The sequence below is a fragment of the Enoplosus armatus genome, chromosome 15 (assembly GCF_043641665.1).
Source record: "Enoplosus armatus isolate fEnoArm2 chromosome 15, fEnoArm2.hap1, whole genome shotgun sequence".
NCBI classification, from domain to species: domain Eukaryota; kingdom Metazoa; phylum Chordata; class Actinopteri; order Centrarchiformes; family Enoplosidae; genus Enoplosus; species Enoplosus armatus.
The window spans coordinates 2,234,083-2,253,993 of NC_092194.1; the positions used below are offsets into that span (position 1 = coordinate 2,234,083).

Here is a 19,911-nt window from a genome sequence, read left to right on the forward strand (position 1 = left end):
GAATAAAGCAGCTGTTCTGAGCTCCATCAGAGCTGTCTGGACTTTTTGCTACTGGAAGTAAAAATGGCCCAACCTCCAACTACATTTCTTCTGGCGAGTCAATAAAAATGTTCTCCTGTCACGTTTATTAGGGCCCAAAAGTCCTGCGAGGACCTTATTGGAATTGGTATTACATATATCCTTTTTCCAACAGGTTTCATCACATTTGTGAGGGGCTAAACATGCTTAAAAACTCAGGAAACTTTGCCCACACGTCAGAAGTGGCGAAGAATGTTTTATGGGTCTCGCGCATGGCTCTATAATCATATCAACAAAATCAGCCCTCACGGTACGCTGCACCTCGATGCACAAAATTTGGTAAGCGCATGTATCATGCCGAGACTTAAAAAAAAGTCTGTTGGAGCCAGGAAGTCAGCCATTTTGAATTTACTGTACACTTTTAGGGCATTTTTTACATTTACAGGCTCCATACTTCGACTGACTTCCCCTAGAGATTTAATCACGTCGACCTCAAATCTGGGCAGTGCAATCTAAACAACTTCAGGATGAAAAGCTTGAGTTTTTCGCTGACCGATGTTGCCGTGGTGTGGCGGCCATTTTGCACGAAGTTGTTGTTGCCTGAAGACATCTGAATGCCAATACTGAGTTACAGTCATTGCTCCACCTACTGGCAACTGGAAATGGGCATGTTTTAAACTTTGATGTACTCCTCTTAGCATGTTGACCAGATCCACCTCAAAACTGTCTCAGAAAAGCCTTAAGACCTTGATGATGCTTCATTTTGAAGATGAGATGATGTGAGTTTTTGTTGAACGACGGCCCCGTGGCGACTCCACATGCTCGAAAAGCCAGGAAACTTAGTACATACGTCAGATGTGGCGAAAGACTTTATGTTTTATGGGTCTTGCCCATGGGTGTGGCAAAATGGCTCTTTTGTGCCCCCTATAAAATTTTAACAAAGCAGCTGTCGTGGTATGTTTCACCTAGATGTAAGAAATTTGAAAAACCCAACCGGAAGTCAGCCATTTTGAATTAACTGTACACTTTTAGGACTTTAAATTTGGGCCGTGCAAAACCTTCAGGATGAAAAGTTATTAAAAGCTTGAGTTTTCATGGCATGGCGGCCATTTTGGGCGTTTCGACACTGGATGTTGCTGTAACTCGAGTGCAGAGTTCCGCAGATCCGCCCCAAATTTCGCATGCTTGATAAGAGTCCAGGCCTCAGGACATCCGCATGCCAATTTTGAGTCACAGTCATTGCACCACCTACTGGCAACAGGAAGTAAGCTTTGTGTGACAATCACCATCCGATTTAGATTACATTTTCATGGTGTGGGCTCCTTTTGATATACAGGAACATCACATGCAATTAACGTGTGTTCTCTAGTGGACACAGGAAGTCTCGCCGTAAAAAAAAACAAAAAAAAAAACAGGAAGCTGTTGTAACTTGACTGTACATTGTCCAATATGCATCAAACTTGACCTGTTTGATAACAGTCCAGGCCTGAGGATTTCTACAAGATCGTATTGAGTACTAGTCGTGGCACCACCTACCGGCAACAGGAAACAAGCCATATGTGAAAAACATAAATTGATTTACATGAAATTTACATTGTCTGGTCTACACTTGTTGTGCAGCAACATCTGTAGCTATGTCAAACGGCGTCACCATGTGCCCTTGTCCTTTCTGTGTCTGAGAGCACATATTATTAAACTGAACTGTCCAGCAAACACTTGATCTCGTCTACTCAACTTGCAGGTATATTTCTAGCGGTAAAAGACACTAAATTACTCTTGATCTGTAGATATTAAATACACATTTTGTTACATTCAAACGACAGATGCAAAGGCAAAGATCTCCATGGCCTCCTCATGAGTAAAAGCAATCCATAGTTACTTGTGAAAGCCTGACAACTGAGACTCTATAAACAACTCTGGGCTCTAAGAGCCGCAGACACAATTGTTGCAAACAGAGCTCACTGAATGACCATTCCTAAATGTAGAATGTGTAGAATGTAACATGACATAATAATATATTAGATATAACATTTTCCTAACAATACATATCCTGCTATCCTGAGTCCAATTTTGATACTTGATACTATGGCATAACTACAATTTGTCATCTGGTTAAAAAATATCTAATTGGGTGAAGAAGTTAGATTTTTCAGTCTTTTGGTTTCTTCTTTGGGTTGGAGATAGGAATGTACACAATCCATCAATGATAACTTATTTGCTATTAACATGCACGTTGCTCAAGGTTAAAAATCCAAAGAATTGTTGTTTGGGACATTTTAACATTGTACCTTTCTGTAACTAGAAATCACAATGAGCTTCTATGGGTGGTTTTAATAACAACTGATGCAGTGGGGGGGGGGGGGGGGGGGGGGGGCTTTCCTTTAATTTCATTCAGAATGTGTCCTCATCACGCCGTTTCTCTTTATTGGCACTATTTGCGACGTTACCTTCAGGGTACTGCTGTTGCCTTTGTTTTGGGTACTGGCGAGTTTCAGCCACGTTGTTAAGGTTGCGGCAAAGTTTTACAGCTGGGATAACAATATCTTTCATTAATTAAATGCCTGTATGGTGTTTTAATAGAGGATTTTAACACTCTCTAAGCCATATTAATACTGTACGTCGCTGAACGTAATAACAAATACCGTTCCATGCTCTTACGCTGTGATAGATGTTTTGGACTAAGGGAATGTAGGTTCTTGAAGCATGTTCTTGGCGTCGGCTAAGTACTGTCTCATGCGCTACTCGCCAATTTTTTATTGGTGCGCTAAAATGGAATTTACCCGCTACTCGTACCAATTGCGGCAAAGTGAAATACATACTGTAAGAACGATTTACTGTTATTCGTTATTATTTAATGTATATCGTTGCTACTGTACTCACTACAAATAGAGAAAGGGACAGCAGAAAATAGAGCAAAGGGGTTGATTTAAAGATAAGTTCTAAAACAAATCACTCATTCCATCTGACTGAGGCTATTTCTGTTGGTTCCTGTTGAATTACGGGGAGTCCAACCAACTGAACAAACCTCCACATAATATACTTAAGGGACGGTGGAGGGCAGTGCAGGACTCACATTTTAATAAAACACATTTCCTTTCGTAAAAAAACAACATCAACATACCATCAACATAGAAAGCAAAATGAAACTTGAGTGTTAACTTACTGGAGTTACAGTTTATCCTGATACAGTCTAGATGGGGAAGAATAAATGACAGATGAAATTGCATCCTTCAAGGTTACTGCTGCAGACATCCAAAAACAAAAAGTCCACCCTTCCGGGGACGTACACATGCAGGAAGGCAGCCATTTTATTCCTTTGTTATTTATGTTGAACTTTATGCCAAATCACCATGAAATAAATGATAGATTTTCAAGATTTAAAAAACATCATTTAATAGTAAATAAAACAATGCATGGATTTTTGGTCATAGAAATGTGCTGGTTGATAAAAGCTGCTTTTCTCAAGCTTGTGCTCTTTTGTTACCCATAGTACCTTAGCTCAAATTTATCAATCACTTTGGCACAGTATTTACAGTAAAATGGCCACTTGTAGTACCAGCTACATGAATTTTCCAACCCATCACTGACTGTTTGACTTTAGGTTTAAATATTCAAATTAGAAAAGTCAAAGTCTCTGGCTCCAAAGCCTCCGCACCAACTAGGTGGTAGCAGCCATCCATTTTAGAGCCACGGATCTTTGAAAAGTCAGGAAATACAGACTAATATAATTTAAAACAGCAAAAAAAAAGTGAATTTGTAAGACAGCAGTGTGATAGACATGGGAATCTGAAGTATCTGAACAGTCCCACTAAGGCCAGAATAACTGCTGCACGCAGCTGTGAGGACAGTGAGGGTTGGTCGCCATGTGGCTGGTGGTTCCATGTGTCGTCAACCGCAACAGAAAAGTGGGAGCAAACAGCCACGATCCAATCAGCACCAGCACCATGCAGAGGCACAGGAACCCCTACTATCCTACGCCTACATGTGTCACTAAGCTGGATCTGTAAATATTTAACACTTTTACAAACGTCCTGTTGAAAGTCACACAGATTTACATGGGCTAAGAAGTCATATCAGCACTCACCAATTAGAGCTGCAGACATTTAGACTGAAATCTAGGGTATGACTTACACAAATGAATATAATTATTGAAGGATTTATCTAAATGTGGCTTGGCAAACCAGCAAACATCTGCTAACATTGCTAACATTTTATGTTTCACTAGACATACTGTATATGCAAGATATACATTATATAAATGGCTCATTTCCATTCTTTACATATTATGATTGGAAGTGTTTGGAAGTATATGGGGTCGCAGCCAGCTGTAGGTTTTGCTGGGCTCTGTTCTCGGGCTGTTCGCCTGACGGGCCGCAGGCTTAAGGCCTTTGAAGGGGTGAATACCATCTTTTGACAAAGCATGATGGAAAATGGAGTTGACAGGTAAACATAAAAAACAAAACACTGAAGAAAAAAAAAAGCATAGACTTTCATAAAAGACACCATCATCAGCAAAGAAAACGACCACCCAGGAGAACAGGAAGGTGACAGAGACACTACTTGATGTCTGTGACAGAAAAATGAGGTTAGTGAGAAAGACAGGAAAAAGTTTCTTCTAATGTCCTGTTGAATGATGGACTGGAGGTCAGTGGGCATACTTGGTGGAGGTCACCTCTTAGAAAGTCTCAGCACACGTTGTTTCGTTAAAAAAAAACAAAAAAAAACATTATTAGAGACTAGACTTTAAAGCCCAATATCTCTACACCATAATGTGCATTCTGCTTATTGTGCTGTGACTGTCTCAAAAGTTTTTCAAACAAGAATATGGATATGACTATGGTTTGTCTGTTTCAAAGATGGGCAACATGTTTACCACTGAAATAAATGTAGAAGTTATGATGGTATAGCCTAAGATGCTATCCAGTAAATAGTTGTTTTCAGTAAGCAGTTCATAGCTGTCTGTGTGCACAAACCGCATTAACACCCATGCACAAAAGATAAAACTCTCTCTTATATGTTCTGAAACCGGTAGAAACCGTTGAAAGGATCGTAGTGATGAGTAACTGATGACAAGACTGCACAAAAACATAGAGAGAGAGTGAGAGGACAGGTCACCACTCAACGGTAAACCGTCTCATGGTGAAGGTGGAGGTGTGGAGGCAGATGGGTGGCTGGGTGGTGGTGGTGGGGGCATACGATACCTAGGTTGACCGTGAGTTTGACGCGACCACCGTCCAACTCCAGCCTGAGCGTGTCGGCTGAGTCTCGGGAGGTGGTGGCTATGAGGAGGCCGTAGGCCCGCTGGGAACGAAAACGCAGAGAGACGTCCTCAGCCTCAGTGTGCATGATGGTCGGCATCACCACCTTCATATACATGCTGCCATCATAGGAGAGGATGGAAGCCTCTGTGTGAGAGAGTCAGGAGCATAGCATAGAGAGATGTTAGCCATATTCCAAGCAAGGTCGGTGTCAATATTGTCAGCTGGAACCTGATACTACTGCAAATATTCCATTAGGCATGCTAGTGGCTCTAGGGCTGGCAAGGTCATTCAGTTGGTCCATCACTTTGATCCAGAGCATGGCTGTATTAATCGGATGGGGGGGGGGTGGCTCCAGGGAAGCAGAGCTTCTGGGCCCCTTTTAGACCCCCGCTCTCTGTGACTTGATATGTGCTTTAGTGGCGCATATTCAGGAGTATGACTTCATGTGAAAAATTGCATCTACCTGCAGGTCAACCTCAACGTGCAGTCTGGTAGCTGCTCCCTCCACAGGTAAGTGATAACTCTTCTGTTGTGCATGGTGAAATATATTTCAGTTAGGGCTGGGTGGATGTAATGCTACGTAATCAGATTAAATCATACCCTCCGAATCTACGCTCACGTGATTGGCTGAAGCGGGAGAAGCCAACTGATTGGCTACAGATAAATGCAGATCCAGCAGTCTTTATATAATTGTAGCAACATCCAAATATGCTTTTGATGAAAACTGCATCTACTTTTAAATACATACATCTGTAGATTTCTACTACATTTATTTAACACCCATTGACTGACAGTCAGTTGCTGACTGACATGCAGATGCTGACACAACTTCTAGGCTACTGCAATACATCTGGCACTGAATCATAACGCAAGTCATGATGTTCAGGGCATTTTTCACTGGACCACTTTGAATTTTAAATGAATGCCCCTGCTTTATACTATATCAATATAATGGTTTTCTTATATTCAACATATCCTCACTCTCCCCAGCAACTTTGCAGCAGTGTTCGCGTGAGCAAAGCACCCGAGGTGTTGGGTCATTTCTGCTTCCACTCCGGCTACAACCATGTTTCTGGCGTCATCAGTTACCAGGGTTGGTATATGCTTGTCTGGGAGACATGACTCCTTAACTCCCAGCCTGGAGAGACGTGGCGCCCTGTGACCGGTTGCACATGGCGTCCAGTTATTGACGCTCGCTCTGCATTTGACAATTCTTGTTTAGCTTCACTTTGATACACAACTCTTATCTCAAGGTATCTTGTACCTCGGATGTATTTACCATGTCACGAAAGTTGTTGTGCAGCCGTTGTACTTGATCGCTGTTTTACAGACCTTACAAATGGCCAGACTTTTGTCCGATTTTATTTCCTTCTTATAAAATCTAAATGTCTTCCAGACTCTGGACTTCAGGCAGGCAGCGTCGTCATGAGGTGTTGCTGTTGTTCTCGTGACGCGAGAGTCCTGCGTTTAACTTTTACGGGAGTTGAGACGCTGTGCGGAATTAGCAGCAAAGCTTCGGTCAACCCATTCGTAACTTCAGACAAGCACCTTTAACGTTAAACCCGGGTTCCGTTTCATATCGGCAAATCGTTACACCCCTAATCTAAACCTACGCATGGATTAAGTAAATCAAATGATCCATTAAAATATCCGAGGACAATGCCGTGCGTTTGTGCAAAATTTCATTGTATGACGTTCCAAGGTGAAAATAAAACTTAATCGACTGAGTTCTCTTCCATTGTGCATTTAATATGAGCGAGCTGAGTAGTAAAGAAGCATCTTAATTAATAGTATCCTGTTCCCGCAACAATCTTCTAGGGCTTTGAAGGCTCCGTACACACAGTACATGCCTTAATGCACCTTAAAACCTTTGTATTAGTGACAAGTTGACAAAGTCAATATCAGCGCGTGTTCGTTGTTCACCTGTGCGCTCACACGCCGTGCGCGTCCGCGGGTCCATGCTCAACTGCACATGAAATAATTGTCCGTGTTTGGTCACGGGGATGCCTGGGACTGATGTCTAATTGACAAGGTGTCAGATTACAGCACGGTGTAATATACACAATTTAAATTCTCATTACAGCTCTGGGCTGGGCTGTCAGATTAACTCTGGCATGTCATATGTCTTGGATGTAACTGTGTGTGTGTGTGTGTGTGTGTGTGTGTGTGTGTGTGTAATGACCTGCATGTGAGATGGTCTCAATAGAGTGTGTCTAAAGGATTGATACGCTTTTAACTGACTGACCTTGCCGCGCTAAAACCAGTCATCAAGCCTTCATACATTTTGTTTGGTTTGAAGATACTACATCTCTGACCAGTTCACCTTTCCTTTGCATTGGACACTGTTCAGCTCAGTGACGTAGCTCTGTTTACACCTGCGCATTGCATTGGAGCTAGAATATACCGTTAATTCTGAAATAGGCGCCCTTTATTCACCTCAACTGTAGCGAGCAACCAGGCCTTTATTTGAAACCGGCTTATATTGGAGACAGGCCTTCATTTTAATACCCTGTTTTTAATTTGTTGTTTATTCAAACGGAAAAAAAAAACACTTCCTCCATGTTTACCTGTCGTTTTGATGATGCCAGCACAATGTACAGCATTTCCACAGCGCTAATTCCATCAGTGCGGCAACAGACTCACATCCGTTGCGTTGCATTTTTGCATCCGGTGTTCAGAATTTCAAACGGCATGACTCATCACGGTTTTATTGACAGCATCGTAAAAAAAAAAAAAAAAACGCAAAATGAAAGTGAATGAGACTCGCAAAAAGAGAAACTTGACATGACTGGGATGTAGCTCTCATGGAATATGTGCTGTGGAAATATGCCACATGATGAAGTCGTCATGTGACCCATTAGTAAGAATGGATCATTCCACCCCATCTTTGGTTTTTTTTTACCTAGCCTTTAGGAAGGACAAGCCTTTATTTGTTTGTGCTGGCCTTGAATCAGATTGGCACAACCCTTCTTTGGAACCTTTCAGCGATTGGACCACCCGACGTGATGAGACTAATATGTGTTAAAAGTACTGAAGTGAAAATTGTTGCGTGTTGCCCAACATATGTCTTTGTTGTATTTAATCATTACATTGTAATCATGACCCATATGGCCTTAATAAATGTGTTGTTATTGTTCTCTTGTTCCAAGGTACTGCAGAGTAATATGTATTGTGATAGTACGAGGAACTCTTAACTGTTCACATTTCTTAACACGTCTGATGTTTGAGCAAAAGGTGTAATTCGATCAACAGGTGACTTTGCTCGTGCCAAGAGTAAGAGATGTGATATATTTCTATAAACCACACTACATCCTCAACTCCATTACTTAACTGGTGGTGTCTCAGTGCTGGGGGTGTGGGGGGGGGGGGGGGGCTTTATTTTACTGGACAAATGAATTGAAGTCAGAGTCAAAGACAAATGGCAGGTGACGCCATGCAGAACAGTAAACATCCACTGGGTAAACAGCAGTGTTCACACACACTCACACACACACAAACACACACTATTTGGCTTATATATATCTAAATATATATAGCCAAATAATGGTGTTAATGGAAATTCTATTATGCAATCCTGACTGTCGTTGGCTCCGGATAGTTATATTGCAATATTTCAATAAAATATCCCCTGCAAAGTAATTCCAGGTGAAATGTACACCCCTTATCAGATTGACCCACTGATGCCCTGCAACTTTTGTTTTCAAAAGTGAAAATGAGATTCAGGGGGAAATGATCACCCAGTGGCTCCGCTGGATGAAGAAAGAGAAGAACTGCTGTAGCTGGAGAGATACGATCAGAAAGCTGTTATTTGATATGCTAAAAAGCAGTCGGAGCAATTTATGAGGGGTTGGGGATGTGTTAATTAGTTTTCAGCTCTGATCAGCCTTTATTAAACTGTCTGGACGCCGCGACGGAAAACCGGTCAGAAGGGCGGTGGAATGTACCCTGGCCACCAGGTCTGGGATCTGATTTCTTTGCCAAAGGATCCTGGTGAGTTCATAAAAAAAAAAACAACATTATAGTGTCCCAAATCTATAATCTATAACCCTGATACCAAGAACGAACTATGTCGTCAGAAGTTTGCAATGAAATCATTTCACACCCTTCTCATGTCCTGAGTTCACTACACCTCTTCATTTATCATTTCCTGTATTTAATTGGAACCCTGGCGCATCCGCCCACCTGATGGAAGCAGTTCATATTTTGAAAAGAGGACATGGGAGGGGTCCGCGATGTTTAAATTGCTCAACCGGGGTCTTCTCAAGGAGCACGCTCATTGCTGCGAGGTTCCGTGACATGACGTGCTCTCTCAATATCACGTCCAGTATATACAGGCAATGAAGGCGTTATGGACCAGTAGCGGAGAGCGATCCTCTCCGTGCTATGACACACGCCAATATTGCCTTTTGGAACTGCCCCCTCCGAATCAAACTCCTGGAACTCATGGCGGTTGAGCTGCCGAGGTTGTGCGACACCGCAATCATTGATTACTTGATCCGTTAGCCTTCTAGGGAAGGGAAGGTGGCGGAGATCCTTACGCGGACTGACCGGTATTCTGTCATTCCCAGAGGACCCGGCATGTTCACAGACTCCTGAAGACAGTGGCGAGTAACTAGTGATCCATCTGGAGTTTTTGCCTGGCGTTATTCAAGTAATTCGATCTCTGGAGCGTATTTGTGGTCTGTCACGGTTTGGTCATGGCAACAGTTTGGGGTTTGTTGGCTTACTAACAAAGTGACACATATTGAACATGTGCCTGGAGAAGTCTGTGCGAGTTTACATGACATCTCACGCTGATCTCAGACCTCGCCAGGAACCGCATTTTTCTCCTCTCCCTTCCCGTTTCTCTGCACGTTTGCATTTACTGAAATCAAACAGGCCGGTTTGTATCGAGCAACGGGATGATTTAAAAAATAATTTTAAAAATGATTAACTGAGTTTGCATTCATGATTTCATAAACAACCCTTAAGTAACCCTCCCTGATTGATCTCAGTGTCGTGTTGTTAAAAAGGGGTACTTTGCGGTATAGCTTAAGCAGCCGTGAATGACTCTGAATGTGCTCAGAAGCATGCGCTGTCTTAGCGTCCACGTTGATAATGTTGTTAAAACTGCGCATACGCACTTATCAGTCACGCCTGCCTAACCGTGTTACGGTACAGAACTGCACTGACCCCGTGATACGCCTAACACAGTGCTGGACAGTCACCACATAAGTCCAGGATACTTCTGTACAATGACAGTATCAACCAGGAAACATTGCCAGGGAGAATTAGGTGTGTGTGTGTGTGTGTGTGTGTGTGTGTGTGTCCTGTGGGCTGCCTGGCAGTAGATGATAATGGATTTGGACAACTCACAAGTAAGGACACGACTAGCTCTGGCTGTAGAAAACAAGCTCGCCCCTTATCCCTTCCAGTCTCTGTTTATTCATGTTCCCTCCCAAGTAACTCGCTGTCCCCTTCTTTCCATATTTTTTTTTTTTTTTTTTTTTTACTCTTTCTTTCTGTCTTTAAGTAGATGAGAAGAAAAAAAAAAAAACCCATCATGGCCAAAATGATAACGCAACAAAGCGATAACAGAACTATCTTTAAACTAAACCTGGACACTCAAAATGTGTCCTGCTCACTCTCTCTCACACACACACACACACACACACACACACACTATACACACTGCAAAAGACTCCATCACAAGTAAAAGCCAAAAACATTACTTAAGTAAAAGTATTTATGATCTGGAAAAAGCGCTGCCAATGTCACGCATTTGAAAAAGCAGGATTTCACTGCTGTAGTTGGTTGAGGCGGAGCAGACGTAACTATTGACTATTTTGTATATGGCCTCAACTGATGACCATGTTCATTGTGGATCCATCTGCGGATTAGTGTCTCCAGATGGTCAGGGGCTAAATTACTGAATAGAAATCGAAATTATTAAAATAATCCAAAACGAAAAGCAGCAAAATCCTCACATTTGAGATGCTCGAACTATGAAACGTTTTGCATATTTACACCAAGAACGACTGAATGATTGTTGCCAATTCATTTTCTGTCAATCGATTGAGCGACTGCTTGTTTCGGCCGTGCTTTTTCATATTCACTTCAGAGACTTGAACGTGTAAAGCAACCGATAACTAAAGCTGTTAAATAATTGCAGCGAAGGAAAAAGGACAATATCTCCCTCTGAAATGTAGCAGAGTACAAGAACTTCAAATTTGTACCCAAGTGCAGCACTTGAGTAAATATACTTGGATACATTCCTCCGCTGGTCATCGGCAGAGGGTTCAGGATACTCCTGTGAAAGTCTGGGTGACGCATTTGCTAGAATTTGACCTTGTATGTCCCGCCACAGCATCATCTCCAACACAGCTGCACCTCTGCCTAAGTAAAAAAAAAAACCCTGTGTAGCTGTTGCAGCTGGTCAGTCCCGGGCATCAGCGGCAACATCGGAGAGGTTCGCGCTGCTCGCTCAGTTGCGGAGAGATGAAAGGCGGCTTGTTCACAGGTTGTGTGAAGGAACTCAGTAGCCGAGGGGAAGCGTCTTCTCCACGGGCCACTGGCATGCGAGATGTGCAACCTCCTTGGATCGCTACGTCGAGGCTGCGAAGCTAATTCAGCCAGATTTGGCCGTTCCAGTATCCACTCCTGGTTAGAAGTCGCCTGAATTTGTCATAATACATAAAACTAGACATCATCATAACCTTCATGGCAATCGCCCTTGTTGTCTGTTGGCTAATAAAGCAAACGACAAATCTTGCAGTGTCAGTAGTACTAGGGGACCCAAAATCTATTTCTTTAATAAGAACAATTTGTCTTCAGAGCAGCGCAGCAGTGTTACAGATATAAAGAGCTCTACCACTCAAGCCCAAATAAAACAACAGACACACATAGCGACACTCAGCCCCGCCTCTCGTTCCAGGGGCCACCTTCCTCAGAGGCCAAGTATGACATAACGGGTCAATGAGACTGACCTGTTGTAAATGCTTGTCCAAATACGGCTCCAGAAAAAATGGCCTACTTCTGTTCAAATCTGAGGGACGCAAATGGTGCAAATAGTCTGCACACCAGTTGTTTGTTTGGTTTTGTTCTCGGGTGGTTGGACCTCACAATGACATGGTGATGGACTTTTGGGAGTAGGCACAGATTCAGCCCAACAAGCCTTCAAAGGGGGCAATTCCTTAAATGGGACACCGTTTGAACCTGTCTCCTACTACCACAGTAGGAGCAAAGCCCTTGCTGCTCCTGCCTTCTTCTTGTGTCTGCAGTCTCAGATACTTGTTGCCTCTGCCTTGGAGGTAGTATCAGTGTGTTCTGAGGTTTATGCAAGAGAACAAAGCATGCACACATCCAAACACACACATTTACCTCTCTCACAGGTGCGGGACCAGTAGCCGGTGCCGGTGCAGTCGCAAATGAATCGATTCCAGCCTTCTTTGCAGACGCCTCGGTTCTTGCATGGGTAGCTCTCACACTGCTTGCCAGGTTGCTTGTTGCACGAAGGCTTGATGCCAGCACCATTTTGTGCCTCAGCAATCTGACGGATGTCCTTGCTTCGACCGTCAATGAACAGGTCACGGATGCAGCCCACGTAGCCGTAGTTGAGCATGGCTGTCCAGAGCTCAGTGGGCAGGATGAGGTTGGTGCGGTCAGTGGGAAGCCCCCCCAAGTACATGTCGCCCTCCAGGTCCAGAATCTCGCTCTCACCACTGGCTGTGAACGGGGTCCGTCTGCTGTTTACCGAGATGGTGCCTGGGGCGGGGAAGGAGAAAGCAGAGCATCATGTACAGGGCTGCACTGATACTAACAGTGGTAAGAGATAGAATCTCGATGACCATACTCTATACACAATGATGGAGGCAACGAACTGATTCAAATTGCGCTAGCACACCTCACGGTTTCACCACCTTCACCAACACAACCGACCTGAGCGTCCATCTCTCTGGATGTCCACGTGATACCAAGCACCATCGTTGACCTTTGTCTGGGTGGCCTTCACCTTGATAGTCCCCGAGCCCATGTCCAACAGCAGGTACAGGCTGCCATCCAGCAGCTCAACTGCAAAGAAATCCACCTGAACAAGGGCAACAACAAAAAAAACACAGATCAACAGATGAGATTACCATTCAATCAAATCAGTTATTTTTCTGAAAAAAGGAATGCAAGATGTGGTTCTTGTTTGTGATTATTTGATTTACAGTATAGTTTCATGCATTGTGCTGTCAAAAAAAGGCATAACAAATACACAATAAAGTTTTTTAAAACCAGGGCCCTATTTTTTTTTTGTTGTAAAATGCAACTGGATTTGCTGTTTTGCCCTACAGACAGTAATCAAAGAGGATTCATCAGTCCTTCTGAACAGCAAGTCCAGTTGCCTTTGACCTGATATTTGCAGACATCATTAGGGTGGCATTTCTTAAAGTGTGGCTGAAATTAGCAAGTGATCTTGGGCATCAAGGACTGACCTTGGTGTTCTTCTGGCTGCGGGCGGCGTCTTTGCGCTCCTGGGGTTTGCCGTGGGTGAAGAGGATGAGGCCATTGGGTTCGGTCGTGCGGAAATCGAAAGAGATGGATCCCATCCGCTTGGTGTTCCACTTGGGGAGGCTGATGTAGGCCTCGGGAGTCTCAAAGGAAATGGGGTCCAAGGTGGCCACATTCTCACACTTGTAGGACACCTCGCCCTGGATTTTCATCTTAGGGTCCACAATTCGAGCAAGGCGGGACAACTCAAGACGGATGTCGTTGTTCTTATACACCACCTGTGAAAGGATATTTTGTAAGATGGATATATTTACTCTTGTCACTCGACCAAGTACTTCTGGTCAGATTTTACCATAAAGTAACAATAATCCACATTGGTTAATACACTGCAATAGTCCAGCAACACTTGACTCAGGCCAACGCATTTCAGATTTGCTGTGGCCTTCATCAGGGTCATATAAGCCAATGGGACACCTACACATAGATGGGCTTAGTGTACCACATTTTCAATGAGTGACTTGTTATTTCCACACAGAAGCTAAATGTCAGGGTGTCAACCAGATCTCATCGTATGTGGGTGATTTCATAGAAATGACGGAGTGTGCTGTTCTGTCGTAATCCAAACAAGGCTCGGCCGGGCGTGTTCTTTTCATTCTTTGATTTCCTTTTACACTGCTGAGGTGTGCGACAGCCAGGACAGATTTTAATAAAAGCAAAAAGGCCTAACCCTAACCCTAACCCTAAACTATTGGCCAGTTGCAGCGGGTTCAGACAGCGCTGCGAAGCACTTCCCGCTTCCTTTCATCAGCACCCATGTTAACCACCGGGGCCGCTCAGCATCTGCTCTATTTTCTCCACGAGCGAATCTGGCTAGAAAACACACTGATAATCTATTATAAAAGATACATATGGTATATTATACATGATATAAATGATCAGATTCTGATAAATTATAAAACATGCATCCCGTGCTGGCCAGCCCCTTTTTTTTAAAATGTTCTAAAATAGGAAAAAGCCCTCACGTTTGGCTGTTTTGCTACACAAATTTTTGGCGTTTCTAACAGCAATCAATCAAAGTTTATTTGTCACATGTAATCATACAAATGTATAATCACAGTGCAGTGGCTGTAAATAAAACCACTATTTGAGAATCTATAGTACAGACATGTAACCAAGTGTGGGATGGCTTGTCTGAATTCGGCAAATCTACTCTCAAACGTGATGACGCTGCTGCTCTATCAAAAAAAAAAAAAAAGACCCCAGATCTGTCACAGCCGTAGTTTACGTCCCTCGCCATGGAGCTGGTTTGTAGTGGACACAGTGTCCTGCCAGCGATGGAAGACAAATGAAATGAAAAACTGGGCAAATCTTTTATCACAGCAGCCCTAAATGCTATCAATAACAACAGGAGGATCAAGTCATGGAGGGGGATGTGTATGTAAATTGAAAATCTGCTCAAGTGGAAAATTCTCTGGGTAGAGAAACACCCTCTGTCTGGCTATATTTTGGGCGCACACACACACACACACACACACACACACATATACACAAAACAAACACACCCTGTCCTCCATTTCACTCTCTTTTATATTAATGCCTCCGCTCCCGCTCCCCGCCCACTCTGAGAGTGCAGCGGCGGCTGAGGAGTGGGTAGATTCAGGGGCTTGGCTGAGATTATCGACAATCCACCAGCAGATTTGACAGTAAATCAACTCATCCGTTAAGGTGCTCGGGGACTGGATGGAAAATTGTCTTTTCCCCTTCTCTCTCTTTCTTTGTTGCCTTTACTTCTTCTTTTTTTGGTTTGTTACATCCCTCCTCTTCTTGCCCCCCCCCCCCCCACCACTCTCATCCTCTGAAACTAAAGCGTAAATAAAGACGGCAAGACTCATCAACAACACAGAAGGGAAACCAAAGTTGGACTTCACTCGTCCCCAGTGACCGCCCGGCATTGTAGCGAGTAATAACCTGCAACAGCGTTACATAAACAACGACAACACAATCTGCGTTGCTCTCTCTATTACTGACTGTTTGACGTGATGACAGTGAGTCATCCGGTTTTGTATTTGTTGTGCTAAACCCGCCGCTTCGTCTTCACTCTATAAAGACACCGCCGCATCTCATGAGGCGCTCATTATTTTAATAAGACGTAAAGTACTGACTAGTAGTACATGTACTCATTTCACTTTCAACGGAAGCCTTTTTCCTCATCAAAAGCAAGACAGCAAAGTTATTATTACGCAAAAGCACCAGTGTCTTTGCAAATAAAGTGACAGCTCTTTTGTCGGTGCCTCGCAAAAATCCTACAGGAGACAGTTGTTCATACAGCAGCTTTGATTCCGTGAAGGTATGTTATGAGGGCAACAGAGGCTTCTTGGTTGAGGTTAGGGAAAGATGGCGGCCGTTGTCAAAAGCACCGCGCGTGGGCTGTTGTCCGACACCTTGCGTGGAATCCACCGACCGCAAACACTCACTTATCTAAACGTTCGCCTTCTGTCGGTCGAATCAAACCCAAAATACAAAACACCGAGCAGACGTGTAAGTCAGGAAAAGCATAACGCGAACGCACCCTGACGTGGTGTCAGCCATCACTAATGCAGCGTGTTCTCGACCGGCGTCAAAACCCTGCGAACTGGACTGGATGCCGATTCGTTAATGGCATCTCAGCCGTCTCTGCACCGCGGCTCGGCTCCCCCGTTAACAGCGCCATCACAGCCATGCTATGCTGTCTGATCTCTGATCTGATCTGTGTTTTACTTCAGCGATAAGGATGACAGCGTGTGAAGCTGTTCATGAGCACAGGAAGTAAAAACTGGACGCTAGAACACACGCACTGTCTCTGCACTAGATGATCGGGCTTTGCATCCGCAGTACCTTCAGCTATCAAGCTCCTCTCCTGTGGAACCAGGTCCCAGTTTGGGTCCGGGGAGGCAGACACACTACTCTGCTTTTAAGAGCAGGCTTAAAACTTTGCTCAGGTCCTGCCTGGACCAGCCCCCTAGTTATGCTGCTATAGGCCTTAGACTGCTGGGGGACTTCCCATGATGCACTGAGCTTTCCTCCTCTCCCTCTTCATCTTCACACATACATCACCCTCCAATGCATGTTACTAACTTTATTTATTCCCCGGAGTTTCTTTGTGCTTTGTCGTCTCGCAGGTTCCTGTGGATCGTGGTCCTGGTACTCCTGGGTGCTGCTGCTGCCATGGGCCTGCCTGACTCTCATCACTACAGTTACTATTTTTAGTCGTAGTTCTGTTACTATTAAGTTGTTATTGCTATTATTAATCATATCTCAGTTATTATTACATTACTCAGTTATCATTATACATACTATTATCAGTCATATCTCCATTGTTATTATAATTATAGCTGCTGTGGCTACTGCTGGTGCTGCCATACATCTCTGCCTGTCTGTCTGTCTCTCCCCCTCCCTCTTTCTCCCTCTCTCTCTATGTCTCTCTCTCTCTCCAACCCAACCGGTCAAAGCAGATGACCCCCCCCCCCCACCTAGAGTCTGGTTCTGCTTGAGGTTTCTGCCTCTTAAAAGGAAGTTTTTTCCTTGCTGCTGTCGCCAAAGTGCTTGCTCATGGTGGGAAATGTTGGGTCTCTGTAATAACATCATAAAGAGTCGGTCTAGACCCGCTCCATTTGTAAAGTGTCATGAGATGACTTTTGTTGTGATTTGGCGCTATATAAATAAAATGGAATTGATACTGACTCATTTCTCTCTGTAGTAACCTGCGTCAGTGTCAGTAAAGTGAAGCTGTTACCAAAATCCTTGGCCTAACCCTGCCCAAACTGTATCACCCCCCCCCCCCCCCAAATAAAAAACTGAGCCCAAAACTGAGCGACACAGAGATGATTTCAATGTACACATTTGCCCCTGTTACATGCTTGCAGATAAAAGAGAGCAAAAATCATATAAGATGTGGCTTTAGACTGGAAGGGGAATTGGGGGGGTGGGGGGTGGAAATGGAGGGTGTAGCTGACAATTTGACAAGTCACTTTCAGGTCCCTGCCACCTCTGAACAATAATAGCAAAAGGGCCTTTCAACATGCAAAGGGCGCTTTATCAGCACGCTGCAGATGCAGGCTGCAGGTTAACATGAGAATGAAGCATTAGCAGAGACCGATAGCCGACACACACTCCACACCAACACACACACACACACACACAAAGTATACATACAAACACACAAATATATATATGTGTGTGTATATATATACATATATATATAGAAGTATGCGAGTACATGTGTGTTAGTGAGTGAGTGAGTGAGAGTTTGAGCAGCAGAAAGCGATTGAAAACGCTCGACAACGGCCAGATGACCGAAATCCATCACTGCATTATCTCTTCAACCAGGCCTCCACGACACACACCATTACACACACACACACACACGCACACACACACAAACGCTCGCACACTCTTATCAGCGTGTGAGAATGAGCAATGTAACACAATACGGCTCAGGCTTGAAATTACCTTTTCAGATTGCCAGGCAGAATACGGCGACCACATTTTGAATGTTAGCGTCCACTTGGGATTCCCACGAGACAGAATCAAACTGATTTAGCCCCACACAATGAGCATGAAGCATTTGACATGAGGAAGGAAAAAAACAAAAAAAAACAAAAAAAAAACATTTATATTCTTACAAGTGGAGGGGCTACAATGCAAAAGTCTGTCCTGACGGTGGGAGTGCAGGAGAGGCCAAGGGGTCGTTTGATATCGATATTATCAGATAGTTCGATACTATTAGAAGATTCCAGCGTTTTCCACATTGAGATTGAGATTCAAGTTGACATTTTTTTGCCCTGCGGGTGGGGTAGGAGGAAAGCTCATTACACGTCAGTGCCACACAGGTTCATCCTCTGGAGGGTCCTCGGATTGTTCCATCGCGATCCGCCCGCTGTGTTTTGATCTTTCTTGAGAGGAAGCCGCCCAAAAGTCAACAACTGTCTCACAAAATAGCCATTCAACGAACACAAATGACGTAAAGCAATTAGTTATAGGGTTTGTATACAACTAAATTGCAACAGCAAATCGCGCTTGACAGCCCGTTTGTGTTTGGGGAAAACTATTTGGTGGTACATGACGTGATTTCTGGGAGACAGGGTTGGAATAGAAGGTATCATAATTAACACAGAAATAAGAGGCAATTCAACGTTTGCCTGTCCGTCTAACACCGCACCTCACAACCCAGACAGCGGCGAAATTACACGACTCTGATATTTCAAGTTTTCACAGAAGATCAAAAATAAAACTGTTCTTTTTACAAACCTAAGAAAAAGAAAGAAAGCACGTACTACTGTTTAGCATTTGCTAAAGTATTGGCATGGAGCCTACAATCCTACCGTAGTGGACTCCGTAACTCAATATGATATACGCTTGAGTGTTAGCCTGAATGCATGAGGGTTTGCGGTGTGTGTGTGTGTGTGTGTGTGTGTGTGTGTGTGTGTGCGTGTGTGTGTGTGTGTGTGTGTGTGTGTGTAGGCATTGGGGGACACAAACATTCATCATCCTGTCTATCTTGCCCATAAATCTCTGCCTACTGACGGTGTATGGAGTGTGTGGCAAGGGCGTGTGTGTGTGTGTGTGTGTGTGTGTGTGTGTGTGTCGGTACTGCAGGGTTTTTGATTCAATATGGCAACACACGCACGTTACATGCATGTAACACAAGATATTCATAATCAGCCGGGGTTGACGGCTGGTGAAAGTGGCAAAGAAAACAAACAAAAAATATATATATCCTATACCGTACATATACACATTGCTGTCACTTCAGCTTAAATGTTAGTATTGCAGTATTATTGGTGGTCTTGCCGTGAGACACTCCACGGGGTGTTTTGCAAGATCAGAGCATTCGCAGTGTGCGGCCCTGCCCACAGGGTGGCATCCTTTCCTTTGCAGAACGCACACAACGTGAGCTGGGAGTCAGCCTACAGAGGTATGTGAAAGGGTCCTCTGACTGAGGCTGACGGTGCTTTTATACCCTGATTCAATAAAAGGCGAGCTTTAATTTGGCGAGATATAAAGGCAGTGAATGGTGTGCGAGTGTGTGTGCGTGTGTGTGTGTGTGTGTGTGTGTGTAGGCAGTGGTGTGCTGGGGGACCCTTTCATTTCGGGAGAACTTTTATTTAACCAGGCGCAGTGT

At 43.9% G+C, this 19,911-nt stretch overlaps 1 protein-coding gene across 1 annotated transcript in view; it reads right to left on the reverse strand.

Moving 5' to 3' along the window:
• Positions 1-19,911, reverse strand: part of nrxn3a (neurexin 3a) — a 121,080-nt gene that overhangs the window by 39,406 nt on the left and 61,763 nt on the right. Inside the window, 5 exon segments of the mRNA XM_070920600.1 lie at positions 3,182-3,208; positions 5,220-5,423; positions 12,639-13,022; positions 13,197-13,344; positions 13,736-14,029. Coding sequence (XP_070776701.1) covers positions 3,182-3,208; positions 5,220-5,423; positions 12,639-13,022; positions 13,197-13,344; positions 13,736-14,029 — 1,057 coding nt within the window.